Source organism: Lemur catta, chromosome 1 (assembly GCF_020740605.2).
Source record: "Lemur catta isolate mLemCat1 chromosome 1, mLemCat1.pri, whole genome shotgun sequence".
Classification (NCBI taxonomy): Eukaryota; Metazoa; Chordata; class Mammalia; order Primates; family Lemuridae; genus Lemur; species Lemur catta.
The window spans coordinates 194937741-194957682 of record NC_059128.1 but is presented as its reverse complement, the minus strand read 5'-3'; the positions used below and the strand labels follow the sequence as shown (position 1 = coordinate 194957682).

Sequence of the window (19942 nt, the reverse complement as noted above, 5' to 3'; positions counted from 1 at the left end):
GAGATATCCTTTGTAACTCATTAACAGGACTAGGGCTATAAAAGGCAAAGTCTAAACCACATCTGTAGGTCATCAATTTACTTAACAGATCACTTGAGTCTGGGTATAAATATGGTATATGTCTGGTGGCTTGTGTCTGATTAATTAGACTTCCTTATCTTAACTTAAAATATTTCAAGCCTTTAGACAAAGCTTCGTTTCTTTTTTTTTTTCCTAATCGTTATGCTTTTTATTTTTTCTTACATTATTGTAAAGACTATGACATAATACAGTAATTTTAAAAAGAAAGGCCAGGCAGGTGGCTCATGCCTATAATCCTCGCACTCTGGGAGACTGAGGTGGGAGGATCGTTTGAGCTCAGGAGTTTGAGACAGCCTGAGCAAGAGCGAGACTGCGTCTCTACAGAAAAAAAAAAAAAGAAAGAAAGAAAGAAAGAAAGAAATGATCTGGACAGCTAAAAATATATATAGAAAAAAATTAGCCGGGCATGGTGGCACATGCCTATAGTCCCAGCTACTCGGAAGGCTGAGGCAGCGGAATTGCTTGAGCCCAGGAATTTGAAGTTGTTGTGAGCTAGGCTGATGCCACAGTACTCTAGCCCGTGCAACAGAGTGAGACTCTGTCTCAAAAAAAAAAAAAAAAGAAAAAACAAACAAAAAGAGGAAATCATTCAGTCTTTTCCCCCAAAGTAGAGGAGTCCTAGGATATTTTTTAGGTATTTTTAATTTTTATTTACTTATATTTTTATTTCAGAATATTATGGGGGTACAAATGCTTTGGTTACATAAATTGCCTTTGCACCACCAGATTCACAGCTACAAGCATGCCCATCCCCCAGACAGCATGCCCCACACCCATTGGGTATGAGTTTACCCACCCCCTTCCCCTCATCCCATCTGTCCAACACCTGATAAATGTTATAAATCAAAGAATCTTTATACCCACCCAATGGTGGGTATAAATGTAATGCGGATCATGGAGATGTCCTGCCTTTTCTTTGTGGGACAAACCAACGTACACTTCCCCTGTTTGATTTATAACTTTATGTGTAACTCCTGAAATGTATAAAACTACACTGTAACCCAACCACACTAAGACCACTTGCTCAAGGCTTCTTGGGCATGGCTCTCTCACACTTACTCAGGTCAGAACAAACCTCTTTAAATTATTTTACAGACTTTAGGTTCTTTTTCATTGATACACTTATTATTTAAGTTAACACTTCTTTGGCTAAGTTTATTCCTAGGTATTTTATTTTACATTTACCTATTTTAAATGGTATTACTTTCTTGGTTTCTTTTTCATATTATTTACAGCTGGCATATAGGAATGCTACTGTTTTTTGTTTTCCTTTTTTTTTTTTTTCTGTTTGAGATGGAATCTCACTCTGTCACCTGGGCTAGAGTGCTGTGGCATCATCACAGTTCACTGCAACCTCAAACTCCTGGGCTCAAGTGATTCGCCTACTTCAGCCACCTGAGCAGTTGGGATTACAGGCGCATGCCATGACACCTTTAGTAGAGACAAGGTCTCACTCTTTCTCAGGCTGGTCTCAAACTCCTGACCTCAAGCAATCCTCCCTTCTCGGCCTCCCAGAGTGCTAGGATTACGAGCATGAGCCGCCACGGCGCCTGGACACTACTGATTGTTTTTGTATTTTCAGTTTGTATCCTGCAACTTTGAAGAATTTGTTTATCAGTTCTAACAGTTTCTGGGTGAAGTCTTTAGGTTTCTCTAGATATAAGACCATATCATCTGCCAGCAAGGATAATTTGACTTCTTTCTTCTCAGTTTGGATGCCTTTTATTTCTTTTGCTTGTCTGATTGTTAGAGCTAGAACTTCCAGTACTATATTGAATAACAGTGGTGAAAGTGAGCATCCTTGTCTTGTTCCAGATCTTAAAGGAAGGGCTTTCAGTTTTTCCCCATTCAACATGATACTAACTGTCGGTATGTCATATATCAGTAGTCCTCAACCTTTTTGGCACTAGACACAGCTTCATGGAAGACAACTTTTCTGCTGACTGGGGATGGGGTGGAAGCAGAGCTCAGACAGTAATGTGAGCCATGGGGAGCAGCTGTAAATACAGATGAAGCTTCACTTGCTCCTCTGCTGCTTACCTCCTGCTATACAGCCCAGTTTCTAATGGGCCATGGACTAGTACCAGTCTGCAGTGGTATATGGCTTTTATCTCTATACCCAGTTTTTTGAGAGTTTTTACCATGAAGAGATATTGAATTTTAATGAATGACTTTTCAGCATCAATTGAAATGATCATATACTTTTTGTTCTTTGTTCTGTTGAGATGATGTATCACATTGATTGATTTGCATAGGTTGGCTCGTTCTTATATCCCTGGGATGAATCCCACTTGATCATGATGAATAATCTTCTTAATGTGTTGTTGAATTTGGTTTGCTACTAATAGTATTTTGTTGAGGATTTTTGCATCATTGTTCATCAGAGAGAGATATTGGCCTGTAGATTACTTAGTTGTGTTTTGGTCTGATTTTGACATCAGGATTATTCAGGCTTTGTAGAATGAGTTTCAGAGTATTCCCCTCTCCTGTGTGTTTTGGAATACTTTAAGTAGGATTGTTGTTAGTTCTTCTTTGAATGCTTGGTAGAATTCAGCAGTGAAGCCACAGGGTCCTGGGCTTTTCTTTGATGGGAGACATTTTATTACTGCTTCTATCTCACTTTTTATTGATTTACTCAGGTGTTGGATTTTTTTCCCGGTTCAATAATGGTAGGTTGGATGTGTAGGAATTTATCCATTTCTTCTAACTTTCCCAATTTACTGGCATATAGTTGCTCATAGTAATCTCTAATGATCCTTTCAATTTCTGCAGTATCAGTTATAACGTCTCTGTTTTCCTCTTTGATTTTATTTATTTGAGTATTTTCTCTTTTTTTCTTAGTTTGGCTAAAGTTGTGTCAATATTGTTTATCTGTCCAAAAAACCAAATTTTCATTGATCTTTTGTATTTTTTTGTTTCAATTTCACTTATTTCTATTCTGACCTTTATTATTTCTTTTCTTCAACTAATTTTGGATTTGATTTGCTCCTGTTTTTCTAGTTCTTTAAGATGCATTGTTAACTTGTTCACTTGAAGTTTTTCTACTTTTTTGATGTAAGTACTTATTGCTATAAACTTTCCTCTTAGTTTTTGTCTTGAAATCTATTTTATCTGATAGGGGTATATCTACTCCTGCTCTATTTTGGTTTCCATTTGGAATATCTTTTTCCATTGCTTTGTTTTCAGTCTATGTGTATCTTTATAGGTGAAATGTGTTTCTTATAGACAACATATAGTTGGGTGTTTTTAAAAACTGTTTAGCCACTTTATGACTTTTGATTGGAGAGTTTAGTCCATTTACATCCAATGTTGTTATTGATAGGTAAAGACTTATTACTTCCATGTCATTATTTGATTTCTGTTTGTTTTATGGTCCTCTCTTTCCTTCTTCCTTCCTTCCTGTCTTCGTTTGTGTAAAAGTGATTTTCTCTGAGAGCGTGTTTTAATTTCTTGCTTTTTGTTTTTTGTGTACCTGTTGTAGGTTTTTGATTTGATGTTATTATGAGGCTTGCAAAACACATTTTATAACCAATTATTTCAAACAGATGACAACTGTTTTCCAACAAACAAAGAAATAAGCGAAGAGAAATCTAAGTGAAATTGTACACTTTAAGTCCACCCCCGCTTTTTGATTTTTTGTTGTTTCCATTTATATATTTTTCTACTACCTATCTCTCAAAAAGTTATAGTTATTATTTTTGGTAGGATTGTCTCTTAGTCTTCCTACTCAACATATAAGTGGTTTATGCACCACAATTATAGCAGTAGAGTATTCTGTATTAGTGTACTTACTGTTACCAGTGAATTGAAATACTTCAGATGATTTCTTATTTTTCATTATCATCATTTTCTTTCAGATTGCAGAATTACTTTTAGCATTTCTTATATGAAAGTTCTGGTGTTAATGAAATACCTTGTCTTTTGTTTATCTTGGAAATCTTTATCTCTCCTTCATGTTTGAAGGATATTTTTGCAGGATATAATAGTCTAGGGTTAAGGTTTTTTTCCTTCAGCATTTTGAATATGTCATGCCACTCTCTCCTGGCCTGTAAAGTTTCCAATGAGAAGTCTGCTGCCAGATGTATTAGAGCTCCTTTATATGTTATTTTTTTTTCTTGCTTCACTTAGGACCTTTTCTTTATCCTTGACCTTTGGGAGCTTGATCATACATGCCTTCAGGCAGCCTTCTTTAGGTTAAATCTGCTTGGTGTTCTATGACCTTCCTCTACCTGAATATTGATATCTTTCTCTTGGTTTGGAAAGTTCTCTGCTATTATTTCTTTGAATAAACTTTTTATCCCAATTTCTCTCTCTATCTCCTCTTTAAGGCCAATCACTCTTAGATTTGCCTTTTGCAGACTATTTTCTAGATTTTGTAGACATCCTTCATTACTTTTTAGCCTTTTTACGTTTTTGTTCCTCTGACCATGTATTTTTAAACACTCTGTCTTCAAGCTCACTACATCTTTCTTCTGCTTGATCAATTCTGCTATTGAGAGACTATGATGAATCATTCAGTTTCTCAACTGAATTTTTCAGCTACAGAATTTATGCTTGATTTTTTAAATGATTTCTCCTTGTTACATTTCTCTGATAGTCTTTTGAATTCCTTCTCTGTGTTGTCTTGAAGTTCACTGAGATTCTTCAGAACAGCTATTTTGAACCTTTTGTCTGAAAAGTCACATATCTTCATCACTCTGGGATTGGTCACAGGCACTTTATTTAATTTGCTTGGTGGTCATGTTTTCCTGGATATCTGTGATGCCTGTGGATTTTTATCAATGTCCGGGCATTGAAGAGTTAGGAATTTATTCTAATTCTTGCAATATAGGCTTATTTGTACCTGTTCTTCTTGAGAAGGCTCTCCAGATATTCAAAGGGAATTGAGTGTTATGATCTAAGTCTTTGGTCGCTGCAGCTATATCAGCAGTGAGAGTGCTCCAAGCCCAGTAATGCTGGGACCCTTGAAGACCCATGGTGGTAGTACATTAGTGGACTTAAGTAGGAGAATTACCTGGATTACCAGGTAGAGTCTCTCACTCTTTTCCCTCACTCTCTGTGCTGGGCTGCTGGAGATGGGAGAGGAGTGACATGGGTACTCCTTCATGGCCACCACAGCTGGAACTGCGCCAGGTCACACCTGAAGCCAGCTTGTTTCATCCAAAGCCCATAGTGACTGCCGCCTGTCTACCTTTGAGGTTTATTCAAACATAAGCGTTCTTTAGTCAGCAGGTAGTGAGTCTTGCCAGGACTGGGTCCTTCCCCTCAGGGAAGTGAGTTTCTTTCTAGCCAAGGATGGGTCTAGAAATGCCATCCAGGAACTAAGGCCTGGAATCAGGGCCTTCAGGAGTCTGTTTGGTACTTTATTTTATAATGACTGAGGTGGACACCAAGTAGCAAACCAAAGTCTTGGAACTCTTTCCTTTCCTTTCCCCAAGTGTAAGAGACTCTCTTTGAGTTTCACTGCCTGGAGTTGGTTGAGGGGTGACAGAAGCACTGGCTTTGCTGCAACTGCTAGTGTTTCACTGGGTCATATCTACCCTAAGCCCACTGGCTCCAAGCCAGCACATTCACAGAAATTGCCCAAGGACTGTAGTCTTTTTGTGTTGATTACCTTATAAATTTTTTCTAGGTCCCAGGCTGCTTTTTTTCAGCTGGGGGTGCGCATAACCAGAACTCAGGTTTCTGCCTCTGGGGCAGAGGATTTCCCTCTGGCTAGTGTGGCCTAAATGCTCCCTCCATGGTGCCAGCAGACTTCTGCCCTGTGCTGTGTTCCCCTGTGCCAGGGAAGCCCTAAGTTTCAAAGCAAGTCCCACAATAACTTCACTCTCCCTCCCCCAGGCACACAGACTCTCTCCACTCCACTTACTGGCACAGCACTGCTGGGGGATGGAGGAGGGGTGATGTGGGCAATGCAAGACTGTCTTTTCTGTCCTCTTCTCTGACTCTTTCCTTGGTATAATGTTAAAACCAGGTACTGTGGTCACTCACCTGATTTTTGGTTCTTCTGACAGTGCTTCCTTGTGTGGATATAGTTGTTGAATTTAGTGTTCATGTGGAAGGACAATCACTGTAGTTTTTTATTCAGCCATCTTGCTCCACTCCCTCTCCTAAATTTCATTTTAATTAAGTAATGTGTGTTAGCAAAACTATTCATCTTTATGCCATTGATAATCTCTATGAATTTTTTTTTTTGGTAGAGACTTTTGTTTTTTTCGAAGGACTTCAGCCCCCAAAAGCCTTCATGAAAATAATTTTATTTTCTTCCTCCTATTCAAGACAGAAGAGCCACCAGAGCTGGGTCAGTTTTAGAAATTAAAGGCTCGAAAATCTGGGGACATTGGATTTTGTAATCCCTTCTGTTTGAATTCTTCTTCTTCTTCCCTTTTATAAAAGATTCACTTTTATTAAGCTGTCTTAAATATGAGTCCACTAGTCCCAAGATATGCAGGAAAGAGAAGGGGGAAGAGGGAAGGGATGAGAAAGGAGGGGAAGGGGAGGGGAAAGCATAAGAGGGAAAGGAAAGGCTGAAGACAGAAGGAAGAAAGTAAATTAACAGGTCCTGGAAAATAGCAATAGTGGCTGTCCTTAGGAAGAGACACCCTTTTATAGAAAGAACAGAAGGTTATGTAAGGCAGATGGAAATACATAGATGAGAAGGAAAAAGGGCCCAATTAGTAAATACAACTAAGATCAAAACATTTTTACCAAACAAATTTTATTTGTACAATGTAGTGACTTTTGCCCTACATTTGAATGTTGTATTTCTCTAGCTGAATTAATACCAGTCTAGCAGTTATAAAAAGAAGAGGAGAAGCAGTAATGCATTTTAATTTCCTACATTAAGAAAATTTTTCAATTATATGCAATCTAAAGGAAGTATTTAAAATTTAGTGCAATATGTTTCTGTATATTTTATGAAAGAAGTTTTTTTTTAATTTTTTTATTTCAGCATATTACAGGGGTACAAATGTTTAGGTTATATATATTGCCTTTGCCCCACCCGAGTCAGAGCTTCAAGCGCATCCATACTCCAGACGGTACGCACCGCACCCATTAGGTGTATATATACCAAACCCTGCCCTTTTGTCTGACACTCAATGAATGTTATTACTATATGTGCACTTAAGTGTTGATCAGTTAATACCAGTTTGATAGTGAGTACATGTGGCTCTTGTTTTCCCATTTTTGTGACACTTCACTTAGCAGAATGGGTTCCAGCTCTATCCAGGATAATATAAGAGATGCTAGATCACCATTGTTTTTTGTGGCTGAGTAGAACTCCATGGTATACATATACCACATTTTAGTAACCCACTCATGTATTGATGGGCACTTGGGTTGTTTTTACATCTTTGTGATTGTGAATTGTGCTGCTATCAACATTCGAGCGCAGATGTCTTTTTTGTAGATTGTCTTTTGTTCTTTTGGGTAGATGCCCAGTAATGGGATTTCTGGATCAAATGGTAGTTCTACTTGTAGCTCTTTGAGGTATCTCCATATTACTTTCCACAGAGGTTGTACTAGTTTTCTGTCCCACCAGCAGTGTGTGAGTGTTCCTGTCTCTCTGCATCCATGCCAACATTTATTATTTTAGGACTTTTTGATAAAGGCCATTCTCACTGGAGATAAGTGATATATCATTGTGGTTTTTATTTGCATTTCCCTGATGATTAGAGATGTTGAGCATTTTTTGATGTGTTTGTTGGCCATTAGTCTGTCTTCTTTTGAAAAGTTTCTGTTCATGTCCTTTGCCCATTTTTTTGGACAGCTTTGAATCACTTTTATAACATAGCTATTGATCTTAGGCAGATTTTCAAGTTAGATTTTAAATGTAAGTGGTGTGGTGTGTCTATTTCTGGAGTTGGAGAAGTGGAGGTGAAGATGATTTATTCATGAATACATATTTATCCCAGGAAACTATCAGGTGATTGTAGGATAAGAAAAAATTAGATGATACCTAAAATTCTTCCATACCTCTCTTTAAGAGGTAGAGTTTGGTGTACTGGCAACTCTCCCCATCTGATTGGTTTGATGTCTAGTGACTTGAATTATGCCTAATAATCTAGTGCTTAAAATTTGACTTAGCTGCCCACGTATTAAGAGATTTCATACAAAGATCAAGGTTTCTTACTTCTCTTAAAAAACAACGCATGTCATTCCCAGTATGGCTCCCCCTTTAGGTAAAATGGGTTCTCTCTAATTAATTCACTTTCATCCCCACTTTCCTCTATTCCTTATGAATACCACTGCTGAATTAAATTTGCTATCTATTATCCATTTATTATTTTATATGAGATTCTATTAATTCATTGACATTATGTGTCTGGCCCTGAAGGCATTTTACATTACAAACACTTAGGACAACACTGATTGGTTTACAGGCCAGTCAAATATCCTAGGTATGCCTAATGTTCCCCTCATATTACCCAAATTGTGTTCTCTGGTACATTCCTGTGTGTATGATGTGAATTAATATAAGGTGAGGAGGAAATCAGTTCTGTAATTAAAATATAAAATATATTGTCACGGGGGAGCTGTTGTTAGATGGATGCATGTTAAAAATTGTAGCCAAACTCTGTGAAAACTATCATATAACACATATGTTTTCTGGGGAAAAATGTAATAGTTGAATCTGCTTTTGAAGATTTTTTTAATAAGATGCAAAGAGAATAATTATAGAAAAAATTAATTGTGGCAATTCTTTAACAGAAGCTTTCTTTTATTTTTATTAAATATACACCTTAGTATTCAGGACTTTAAAGTGGGAATGGCAAAAAGAATGTCATAGTTCATTATTATATGTTCAGGGAATCATTGTTTTATTCTTATGACTCAGCTAATTTTCTGCCTTTTTTAAAATTACATAAATCTGTTTCATCTCCTCTATAACTCTGTAAGCTCCTTGAGGACAGGAATCGTGTCTGCTCATCTTTCTGTGTATGCCCCCAGCACTTCAGTTAGTAATTTAGAATGTGGTGGACACACATAAATATTTGAAGAAGATAAATTTCATAAAAATTAAATACATTTTCTTTGTTTTTCCAGGCAAAGCATTGGCATATTGAAAAATGCCTTTCTCGTCCTAAAAGAGATATTAATTTAATGGAAAGTAAGATTCAAGAGGAAATTCCTTTATTTTCTAAGGAAGAATTATGTTTAGACCCAACAGAAAATTTTCTACTTAAGAAAAACAAAGATGACTCAGTATATACGTAAGTAATTTTAAGCATTACACAGATGTCAACTGGAGTTTAGATAAGACATAGATAAGATTATAGTCTGTGCAATGTTCAATGACTACCTCAAATTTCTCCAAAATTTTTGGGATTGGTAAGTGTGTGGGGGTGGATGGCTTATATTGTCAGGGCCATATTTTATTCTTATTTTTTTAACTCCATTGAATTCTTGATTTCTATTCAGTGCCCATCTGGTCTTTTATTTCTATTCCATCATAAACCTAATTATGGAAATTAGCCCCTCTCTTCAAACAATGTATGTATGTGTCTATCTCAGAATGTGTGTCAGATTTTACTCCTGGTTTTGGTAAAGTGCACAGGAGTTTATAGGACAATAATTCAAAGAGCTTAACTTTGAAATTTAGACATCATACTCCTTAAGGCTTCTAAACTTTCTATGTAGCTCAGACCCTTCTTGTCTTCACATCCCTCTTCTAGATACCATGCTTATATTCCACTTGCTCTCCAATGCCAGGAAGTTTAGTTATTTCTTTTGCTTCCTATGCTTTTGCTGACCTATGCTTTCATAATTTGAGCCTCTCTACTAAACAACTACTTTATTTTGAGAAGATGATTTTATTTATTGTATTTTCTTTGATACAATTGGGATTTTTTTTTACCATGTGCATATACTACATTTTTTAGGTTTACAGAAAAATTGCACAGAAAATACATGTAGTTCCCATATACCCTGCACCCCACATACGGTGTCTTGCATCGTACAGTACATTCGTTATAATTGATGAACCAATATTTATATTTTACTCTTAACTAAAGTTAAGTTTACATAAGATTTGCTCTTTGTGTCATACAGTTCCATGGGTCTTGACAAAAGCAAAATATCATGCATCCATTTCTGTAGTATCATAACAGAATAGTTTGACGGCTCTAAAAATGGCCTGTGTTCCACATATTCATCTGTCCCCACTTCTCCCTGAATACTACTGATCTTTTTACTGCCTTCAGAGTTTGCTTATTCCAGAATCTCATGTAATTGGAGTCACACAGTGTGCAGCCTTTTCAGATTAGCTTCTTTCTCTTAGCAATATGTATGTAAGATTCCTTTGTTTTTCCATGACTTGATAGCTCATTTCATTTTATTGCTTCATAATATTCCATTGTATGGGTGTACCACAATGTGTTGTCCATTAACCATTGAAGAATACCTTGATTGCTTCCAAGTTTGGGCAATTATATATAATGAAATTATGAATAATCAGTTGACTATGTTTGTATAAATCTTATTCTGGGCTCTCTCTTCTAGTCCATTAATCTATGTGTGTATTCTTTCCCCAGTGCCATGCTGTCTTGATTCCTGTAGCTTTGTAGTAAGCCTTGAAGTCACATAGTGTTTGTTAGTCCTCTAACGTTGTTCTTCAATATTCTGTTGGCTATTATAAGTCTTTTACCTTTTCATATAAATTTTAGTCTGTTTGTTGGTATACACAAAGTAACTTTCTGGAATTATGATTGAGATTGTACTGAATCTATAGATCAGGTTGGGAAAACCAGTATCCTAACAATATTGAATCTTCCTATCTATGAATATGAATTGTTTCTCCGTTTTTTAGATTACTAAAAAAATTTTTTTCATCAGAGCTTTGTAGTTTTCCTCATGTAGATGTTATACATATTTTGTTAGATTATACCTTTGTAAATTTTTTTGGTACTAAGGTAGAAAGTATAATTTTAAATTTCAAATTTCAACTGTTCATTGCTGATATATAAGAAAGCAGTTGACTTTTGTATATTAACTCTGTATACTGTGACTTTACTATAATTGCATATTCATCCAGGGTTTTTGTTGTTGTTGTTGTTGAGTCTTTGAGATTTTCTACATAGACAATCATGTCATCTTCAAGTAAAGAGTTCTATTTCTTCCTTCCCAATCTATATATCTTTTCTTCTTTTCTTTTCTTTTTTTCTTGTCTTGTCTTGTCTTGTCTTGCCTTGCCTTGCCTTGCCTTGCCTTATTGCATTAGCTGGGATTACAGTATGATATTGAATTAGAGTGGTGAGAGGGAATCTCCTTACCTTCTCAGGGGAAAAAACATATTCTAATTTCTCATCATTAAGTATAATGTTAGCTGTAGGTCTTTCACAGATGTTCTTTATCAAGTTGAGGAAGTTCCCCTCTATTTCCGGTTTCATGAGAACTATTATCATGAATTGCTGTTGGACTTTGTCAAATGCTTTTTCTGCATCTATTGATCTGACCATATGGTTTTTCCTCTTTAACCTATTGATGCGATGGACTGTATTAATTGATTTTTGAATGTTGAACCACCTTCTCATACCTGGAATAAATCCCACTTGGTCATGGTGTATTATTTTTATGCATTGTTGGATTTGATTTGCTAATATTTTGTTGCACATTTTTGCATCTATGTTTATGAGAGGTATCAGTCTGTGGTTTTCCTTTCTTGAAATATCTTTGTCTGATTTGACCTCATAGAATGAGTTACAAAGTGTTCCTTGCTTCTATATTCTGGAACAGATTGTAGAGAATTGGTGTCATTTGTTTATTAAATATCTGGTAGAATTCATCAGTGAAACTATCTGGGTCTGATGCTTTCTGTCTTGAAAGGTTATTAATTATTATTCAGTAAAAACTATTAAATGTCTGTAAAAAGAAGTGCTCCTCCCAATAGTCAAATACAATTATAATGCAGAATTCATATAAAGATATATATCTGAACCTAAAACTTAAAGAATAACAAAAATATTTTGATACTTTTGACTTATTTTCTATTCCAAGTAAGGAAAGAAGTAGGGTTTACTCAGAACCGACAAGACAATGCTGCTTCTATATAATTTACATCATGCTTCAGTTCAATGCTACTGTAACCTTTTATGTTGAACAGGTGAAACACCATGGAGAAAACTGTCTTTTCTTCTTCCATTTAGCTCACGAATCACAGTTTCCCATTCATTGAGTATAGGAAGTTGGGGATGGGAAAGGAGCCAGAAAAAGCTGGCAATGCTGTTCTCCAGGCTTGGCAAATGTGTACTCAGTTTCGCTTTCTTTTAAGGGGGCACTATTGAGGGTTCTTTGATGACTCCATTCAGAGACCTCTAAATTGCACATTTCCAAACTAATGCTGTCTTTGGCTAGTCTTTCATGGCTCACATCCACCAGCTCATGCTCATGATAATGCATATCACATGTTTTTCTGTTATAGTCCCCTCTTGCATAACTCTTGGTTTACCTTCTGCTTGATTCGTAGGAAAGTCACACATTTTTGCAACATTAACTACTCCATTGTTGCCCCCTAGCTCCCTGACCAACTGGGTAGCTCTAGTCACAGCTTTTTGCCTGTAGACTTTTTCAGGTATTAATGAGACACTGGTCCACTGTGTACCTCCAATGGTTACACTAGAGGACATATATTAAACTCTTCGTTCTATGTGAATGGAGGTTAGAAATAAGGGAAAGGGAAGCTTCGCTCCTCTCCCATGGAAGTGGAACTCAGCGCGCACCTACGACTCTTTCTGACTCAGTCCTCTCTTACAGTTTCTACATCCTTTGTTTATACCTTATTGTGGTAGTTTGCCTAAGCATCACAAGATCAGTTTTGGAGCTATCTTCTCAGCAAAGTGGCCCTGCATAGAGTCTGTTACCTCACTTTGGAATGCAGAAACATTTTTTTTTAACCTCTCAATCCATTTATTATTTTGCTTTCAGACTTTTAGATCTCTGCTGACAGGGAGATAGAAAAAATATTCCCCTTTAACATCCTGTTATTCTAAATTACTTTGGTATTTGTTCTTCCATTTCCTTGAATTATGGCTTGCAGAAATGTCAAGTGGCATTTTACTTTCAGGCAGAAGGATCTTTTCTATTTAGAAATCTAGCATGACCAATGCTGTACACTCATAGAACATTGGGAATGGGAAAATTGTCCTCACCCATTTACTCAACTCAATTTTACAGATGAGGAAATAAAGTTATCCAGGGTAACACAGATAGAGTATTGTTTTTCTTTCTGTTTTAGCCAATATACTAATTTCTCATTTTTTATGACAAATTCAGTACCCTTTAAAAAATTTTTTTATCAGCCTTTCTTAGATTCAAACATTGTCAATTTGAACTGCTTCCTTTTTTTCTGACTTCATTATCATTTTATTTCATTTTCTGTTGTTCCTTGACACTTTGTGTTATGAAAATTAGTACTGACATATAGGTTTTTAAATTCACAGATTTCTCTTAAAACTAGAGCTTTGTTCTCTAGCAAATTAAATGAGAGTACGGTAGAGTAATCTTCTCATGTTGGTTATAAGTTTCTGTAGGAATTGGTAGATAGATTTCAGAGGATGAGGAGCAAACTTATTTCTATTGCAGAGCATTTTTTTTAAATGGCAAAATAAAACATGAAAAAGTACTTGCAATCTTTAAAATTTCTGTTTTTATCTGATTCAAATAATTTTAAGACTTTGTAGTAATGAGATAGTACACAATAATGTCATTTAGGAATTATTGAACTAATTGAAAGAAAATAGTTAAAAACATATCCTCAGAATTGACCTGTTAGGTGCATCCTTCACTTCTCCCGGGAAGGTGACTAGGAATCCTTTGCAGAAAACATACAAGTGCAATACAGTTGTCAGCTGTGGAACATTCATTGTGCTTTCCATCTAACACAGGAAAGATTATAGATCATTTTCTCCTTAAGAAATATTGTTCTGAAGAATGTGCCCTTTTATCCTTTACCTAATCAGACTGATAAATTTAAAAAGGGAATTATGCCAGCTTTCATCTATATGCAAAAATATGAAAGAAAAATAAACATGTGAAAGAATTTAGAGCAACTAAAGAGGAAAAGAACACCTGGTGTGTGTATGCAGGCGATATGCTTAGATGGGAGGGACACAGTAAGAAAGATGGAGAAGGAAAAAGAAAAATTCTGGGGCTGGGTGCGGTGGCTCACGCCTGTAATCCTAGCACTTGGGAGGCCAAGGCGGGCGGATTGCTGGAGGTCAGGAGTTTGAGACCAGCCTGAGCAAGAGCGAGACCCCATCTCTACTAAAAAATAGAAAGAAATTAACCGGACAACTAAAAATATATAGGAAAAGTTAGTGGGGCATGGTGGTAAATGCCTGTAGTCCCAGCTACTCGGTAGGCTGAGGCAGTAGGATCGCTTAAGCCCAGGAGTTTGAGGTTGCTGTGAGCTAGACTGACTGACTCCACAGCACTCTAGCCTGGACAACAGAGTGAGACTCTGTCTCAAAAAAAAAGAAAGAAAAGAAAAGAAAAATTCTATAGAAAGTGGAAGAAGCAAGAAACATGAAGGAAAAAATTAAATGATTTAAAGCTATATTCTCATCTTAACAACTAAGATTCTCTTCTCAGGATAAAAATTTTGGTGTGTATTATCCTCTGGCTTATACACAAATACTCTGGTTTTCATAGTGCTTAAAGTATTTTATAATATTATTCGTGAGAAGTAGGTAGGTGATGAGGAGTTATCTTCAATTTAAGTCCTGGCGAGATGAAGATGAGTATAGCATTTAAGAGACTAATTGGAAGTCCTAATATTAAGTTAAAAATTGATATAGAGAAATAGTTTTGCCTTCCTTAGATTCTGCAAAAATCATACTAGCATTAGAAATGGAAAAAAAGAAGAAGAAATAAAGGGATAAAATAGAAAACAAAAGCCACAGTGCATGTGTATTTTCCTTAATTTATAACAAATTTGGTTTCTAGAATCACAAAAAATTATTCTAGTCTAGAACAATTATAGACAAGATAAATAATTTAAACAATACAGTCTCAGAATATCTCTTTATTACAAAAGTAATATATGGTCATTACAGGCAACTTTGAAAGTATTAATACAAATAAGCAAGGAGAAAAAGATAAAAAGAAATCACCTGTAGCAAAACAGTTGCTAACATTTAGACATTTCACTCTTCAGATCTTGTTCCAGGCATACTTACAAAATTAAATGGATGTACATTTTATAAAAATAGAGACTTAGCATACACAGTTTATCACCTGTTTTATCACTCAAAAAATATATAGTGAACACATTCTATAATAATTAACATGAGTGTCCATGGACAGCAACATTCTTAATGACTCCCTAAGAAATTATTGTGTAACTTTTTAGCTATCTTCTTTTTTTCAAACATGTAGTGTTTACAGATTTTAACTGGGAAAACATTTCTTTAAATACCTTCATGTGTATATGTTAGAATACTTGGCTGAATTAATCATTAGAATAAATTGTTTGAAGTTGAATTGCTGAGTCAAGAGGTTTAAAGGCCTTTGGATCACCTTACTAAAGGTCATCTTACTATCTGGAAATGTGGGCTCTCCCACCAGCAAGAAGGAAAATGGCTGCTCTCCTGCCTCTGAACCAAGAATGGATACCACTGCTGTCTAAAAGCCATTGCCATGTTTTCGTATTATTTTAAATTGGAGGTTTTGTTGTTGTTGTTTTGTTTTAGATATAGGGTCTCCTTCCGTCACCCAGGCTGAAGTGCAGTTGTGGAATCATAGCTCACTGTAACCTTGAACTCCTGGGCTCAAGCAATCCTTCTGCCTCAGGCTTCTGGGTAGCTGGGACTACAGGTACGGGCCACCACATCCAGATAATTTTTTTTTTTTTGAGACAGAGTCTCGCTCTGTTGCCCAGGCTAGAGTGAGTGCCATGGCGTCAGCCTAGCTCACAGCAACCTCAAACTCCTGGGCTTAAGCGATCCTACTGCCTCAGCCTCCCGAGTAGCTGGGACTACAGGCATGCGCCACCATGCCCGGCTAATTTTTTCTATATATATTTTTAGTTGGCCAGATCATTTCTTTCTATTTTTAGTAGAGACGGGGTCTCACTCTTGCTCAGGCTGGTCTCGAACTCCTGACCTCGAGCGATCCACCTGCCTCGGCCTCCCAGAGTGCTAGGATTACAGGCGTGAGCCACCACGCCCGGCCCCACATCCAGATAATTTTTAAATTTTTTCCTTTTGTGTAGAGACAGGGTCTGCCTATGTTAGTCAAGCTGGTCTCAAACTCCTGGCCTCAAGTATCCTCCCACCTTGGCCTCCCAAAGTGCTAAGGTCACATGCATAAGTTACTGCTCTTGGCCTTGAATTGGAGTTTTTGATTATATGTGAAAGTGACCATATTTCACATATTTATTAACTTTTAATAATTCAATAAAAAGTTGAAAGAGGTATTAAAAGTCTACTAGACTAACTCCTATCACATCTTTAAGAGAATCACATTCCAGACTCTTCTTGAATAATTGCTATGCGATGAACTCACCATCTTACAGATAGCCTTCGCTATCTGTAAGCTGTGCATAAAGCTTCTCTATTACTGAGTTAGACATTCTTTATCATAGAATGTCTCTAATGTTAAGTCAAATCCATTCATTTTTAGAACTCTCATTCATTGATCTTTATTCTAAGGTAACAAAGAGCAAGTCTACTCCCTCTTTTATTATCTGACACATTTCCCTTTGGCTAACGTTAAAAAACTTGCTTATAGGAGAGAGACTCATTATTAGAAACCAGGATAAGGAATCAGTGAGAAATAAAACAGAAATTTCTATTAATTTCCCAGTAAGTTTATATAAGGCAGAAGGCACACTTCAAATTAATGTTTCTTAAACATATGAAATAATTATGGTGTTCTAAATTTCATATTATTGTTAGGAGGGAACTGATATTTAATATTACTTATATGGTGTTGATTACCTAATTATTCTGCCAGCAGATTTTATGTAAGAAATTAAATTAGAAAATAGACAGCTATAACAAAAAGTACACAAAACATTAACATCCTATTTTAATTCAGCTTTATATGACAAAACACTTGGAAGATTGACAATATATTTTTGTCAGCAATCTATGGCAATAACTATCCTATGCCCATGTATGACAAGTGAAGCAAATAAAAGTCTACTCAATTTTTGAAATTTAAGTCTTAAAAATGCTATGCATCAAATTGTTATTTTGGAGATTACTGCATCCCCTTTTTGTCTGATCATTCTGATAGTTCCCAAGAGTATTAGAACTGGCTACAGAGGAATGTTGGAACTCTCTGCTTTGAGTGAAAAATATTGTCTTGTTCTTGCTTACAGTGGTAATAGCCAATACTAATGGGGCTCTTATCATATTCCACTGTTCTAAGATCTTTATGTGTTTAACTCATTTAACTCTCTCTATAATCCTACAAGATAGCTACTATTATCTTCCCCATTTCACATATGGGGAAACCAAGGCAGGAAGAAGTTAAATCATTCACCTGATATTAACCAACCAGCAAGAAGTGAACCAGGGATCCAAACACAGATATTCTGGTTTCAGAGTCAGTACTTTGCCACTATTTTATGTGACCTGTCTAGCAAGCATTATGTGAAAATATTGAAAAATATTTGAGTCAAGTCATCAAATATCTCCTCAAGTACCTGCTATGTGTAAGCCACTACGATAAGTACTTTCACTTCTATTTTATGCCTAGAAGGGCACTCGAGTACTTGTCATAGTCATTATACCTCCATTCCACAGCCAGAGCCTGGAGAACGGAGATCAGCTAGAGCCTTTCCTTATAGGGCTGATGCCAAGGCTGCTTGAGTCCATATAAAGCATTTTTGAAAAAAGTTTTAAAACTCTATTTAAGAGATGGGCATGGTGGCTCACACCTGTAATCCCAGTAATTAGGGAGGCTAAGAGGCAGGAGGACTGCTTGAGGCCAGGAGTTCAAGACCAGCCTGAGCAACATAGTGAGACCTTGTCTCTAAAAAACCTTAGCTGGGTGTGGTGGTGCAAGCTGTAGTGCTAGCTACTTGGGAGGCTGAGGCAGGAGGATCCCTTGAGCCCAGGAGTTTGAGGCTGCAATGAGCTTTGATTGTGCTACTGCACTTCAGCCTGGGTGACAGAGCTAAAAAAAAAAAAAAAAAAAAAAGGCCTATTTAAGCCTTTCATTACATTCTTCTGTTTCTTTATCTTCATCCCTCATGTATGCTCTTAGGAATATTTATCTGTTTCCAGTTCCCTGTGCATTTCGTTCCTGTAAATGTCAGATGTCTATGGAAAGGAAGAAATAGATGGTTGGCCTTTCAATATAAAGCTGATTTCACAATCTAGCTGTGCATAAAGCTGCCTTTTGTCTTGAAGCTTTATCAGTGAAGCCATATCTCATAGGCAACCATCTAAATTGTACAATTTGTTGTGATTCCTAGGAGATTCTTTTCTACCCTATGCCTACTTTTCTCCCTCTGTGGATAAAACTCTTTAGTGGAGATGGGCAAAGTCTTTTGTTTCATAGAAAATACACAACTTAAATACCACTGGATGAGAGTCAGAAAGCAAATGGTCCAAAAATAGGAAAGAGTTTAGGGTGTTTTGGGAAAAAAATCAAGGTCTTTTATAAACCAGTTAAAAGAAGGACCTCCCAATTTCTAGTCTTCCTTCAATTTTTTGGACCTCAGTGTGCATCAACAATTCTTTTCTGTTTTTTTAGAAAAATGTATTCTTAATCCAAAAACTTAAGGCCTAACTGCAATACACACCACCCTTCCAAGTTCTTATTGTCACAGATTCCCTTAATTGTCTTAAAATGTTTCTCTAAGGATACTGTCATTCTTTTTTTGGCTTCAAACAATGCACATTTATTTTCTTCCAAGTCAGACATCTGAAATCAATTTCATTAGGCTAAAGTCAAGGTGTCAACAGGGCTGCATTAATTTTAGAAGCTCTAGGACAAAATCTTTTCCTTGTTTTTATAGCTTATAGAGCTGGACTATTGTGGCTCATGGGTCCTTCCTCCATCTTCAAGGCCAGCAGTGTAGAACCTTGCTTCAGTTGTCATGTTGCCTTTTGCTTTTGTTGTCAAGTTTCCTTCTACAAGGCGTGTCATCATTCTTGTCCTCAAGCCCTGATAGCGCCTAAATGTTCTGTTCTTATTCACCAGAAGTGGCATATTGTGGGGAAGGCCATTCCAGAGTGATTTGGGCAAAAACTGCCCACCTAGTCTAAGTCTTTTGGATGGCAAAGCTCTTCTAAAAGAAAAAAATCTATAATTCCAAATAATTTATGTAGATACTCTCCTGACTCAAGAAAAAAAATGATTAATTCCCCTCCTCACTCCCTCTTAAATGTGTGTTGTGCTTGATAACTTGCTTCCAGAGAGTAATGTATGGAAAAAAGGGAAAAAGTAACCTTACAGTAGTTATTGTGAACTTTTATTTTACAAACTTGGCAAACACAACCTTGGCCAGGTCATCGAGGGTAACATCAACAGGTAAGTCAGGTTGGTAGCATGCACTCTTGATAGGATGTGATTAGAATAATGCTTCACCTTTGTTGTCATCCCCCTAACAATCCATAACCCCAGCCTAAACATGAGAAAAACCCAAAATGAAGGACATGCTACAAAAAAAAATGTAACAAGTATTCCTCAAAACTGTCAAGGTCATGATAAACAAGAAAAGTCTGAGAAACCATCACAGGCCAAAAGATGCTAAAGAGTCAGACAAGTAAATATGATGTTGACATTACAGAAAAAGGACATTAGGAAAAAACTAGTTAAATTCTGATAAAATATGGCATTCAGTTAACAGTAATGTACCAATGTTGATTTCTTTATTGTAACAAATGGTAACGTAAGATGTTAAAAA

General features: G+C 36.4%; 1 protein-coding gene across 1 annotated transcript in view; it reads left to right on the top strand.

Annotated features, from left to right (window-relative positions):
* Positions 1–19942, top strand: part of WDR49 (WD repeat domain 49) — a 141403-nt gene that overhangs the window by 100941 nt on the left and 20520 nt on the right. The window contains exon 16 of the mRNA XM_045556608.1: positions 9130–9296. Coding sequence (XP_045412564.1) covers positions 9130–9296 — 167 coding nt within the window. The remainder of the gene's footprint in view (positions 1–9129; positions 9297–19942) is intronic.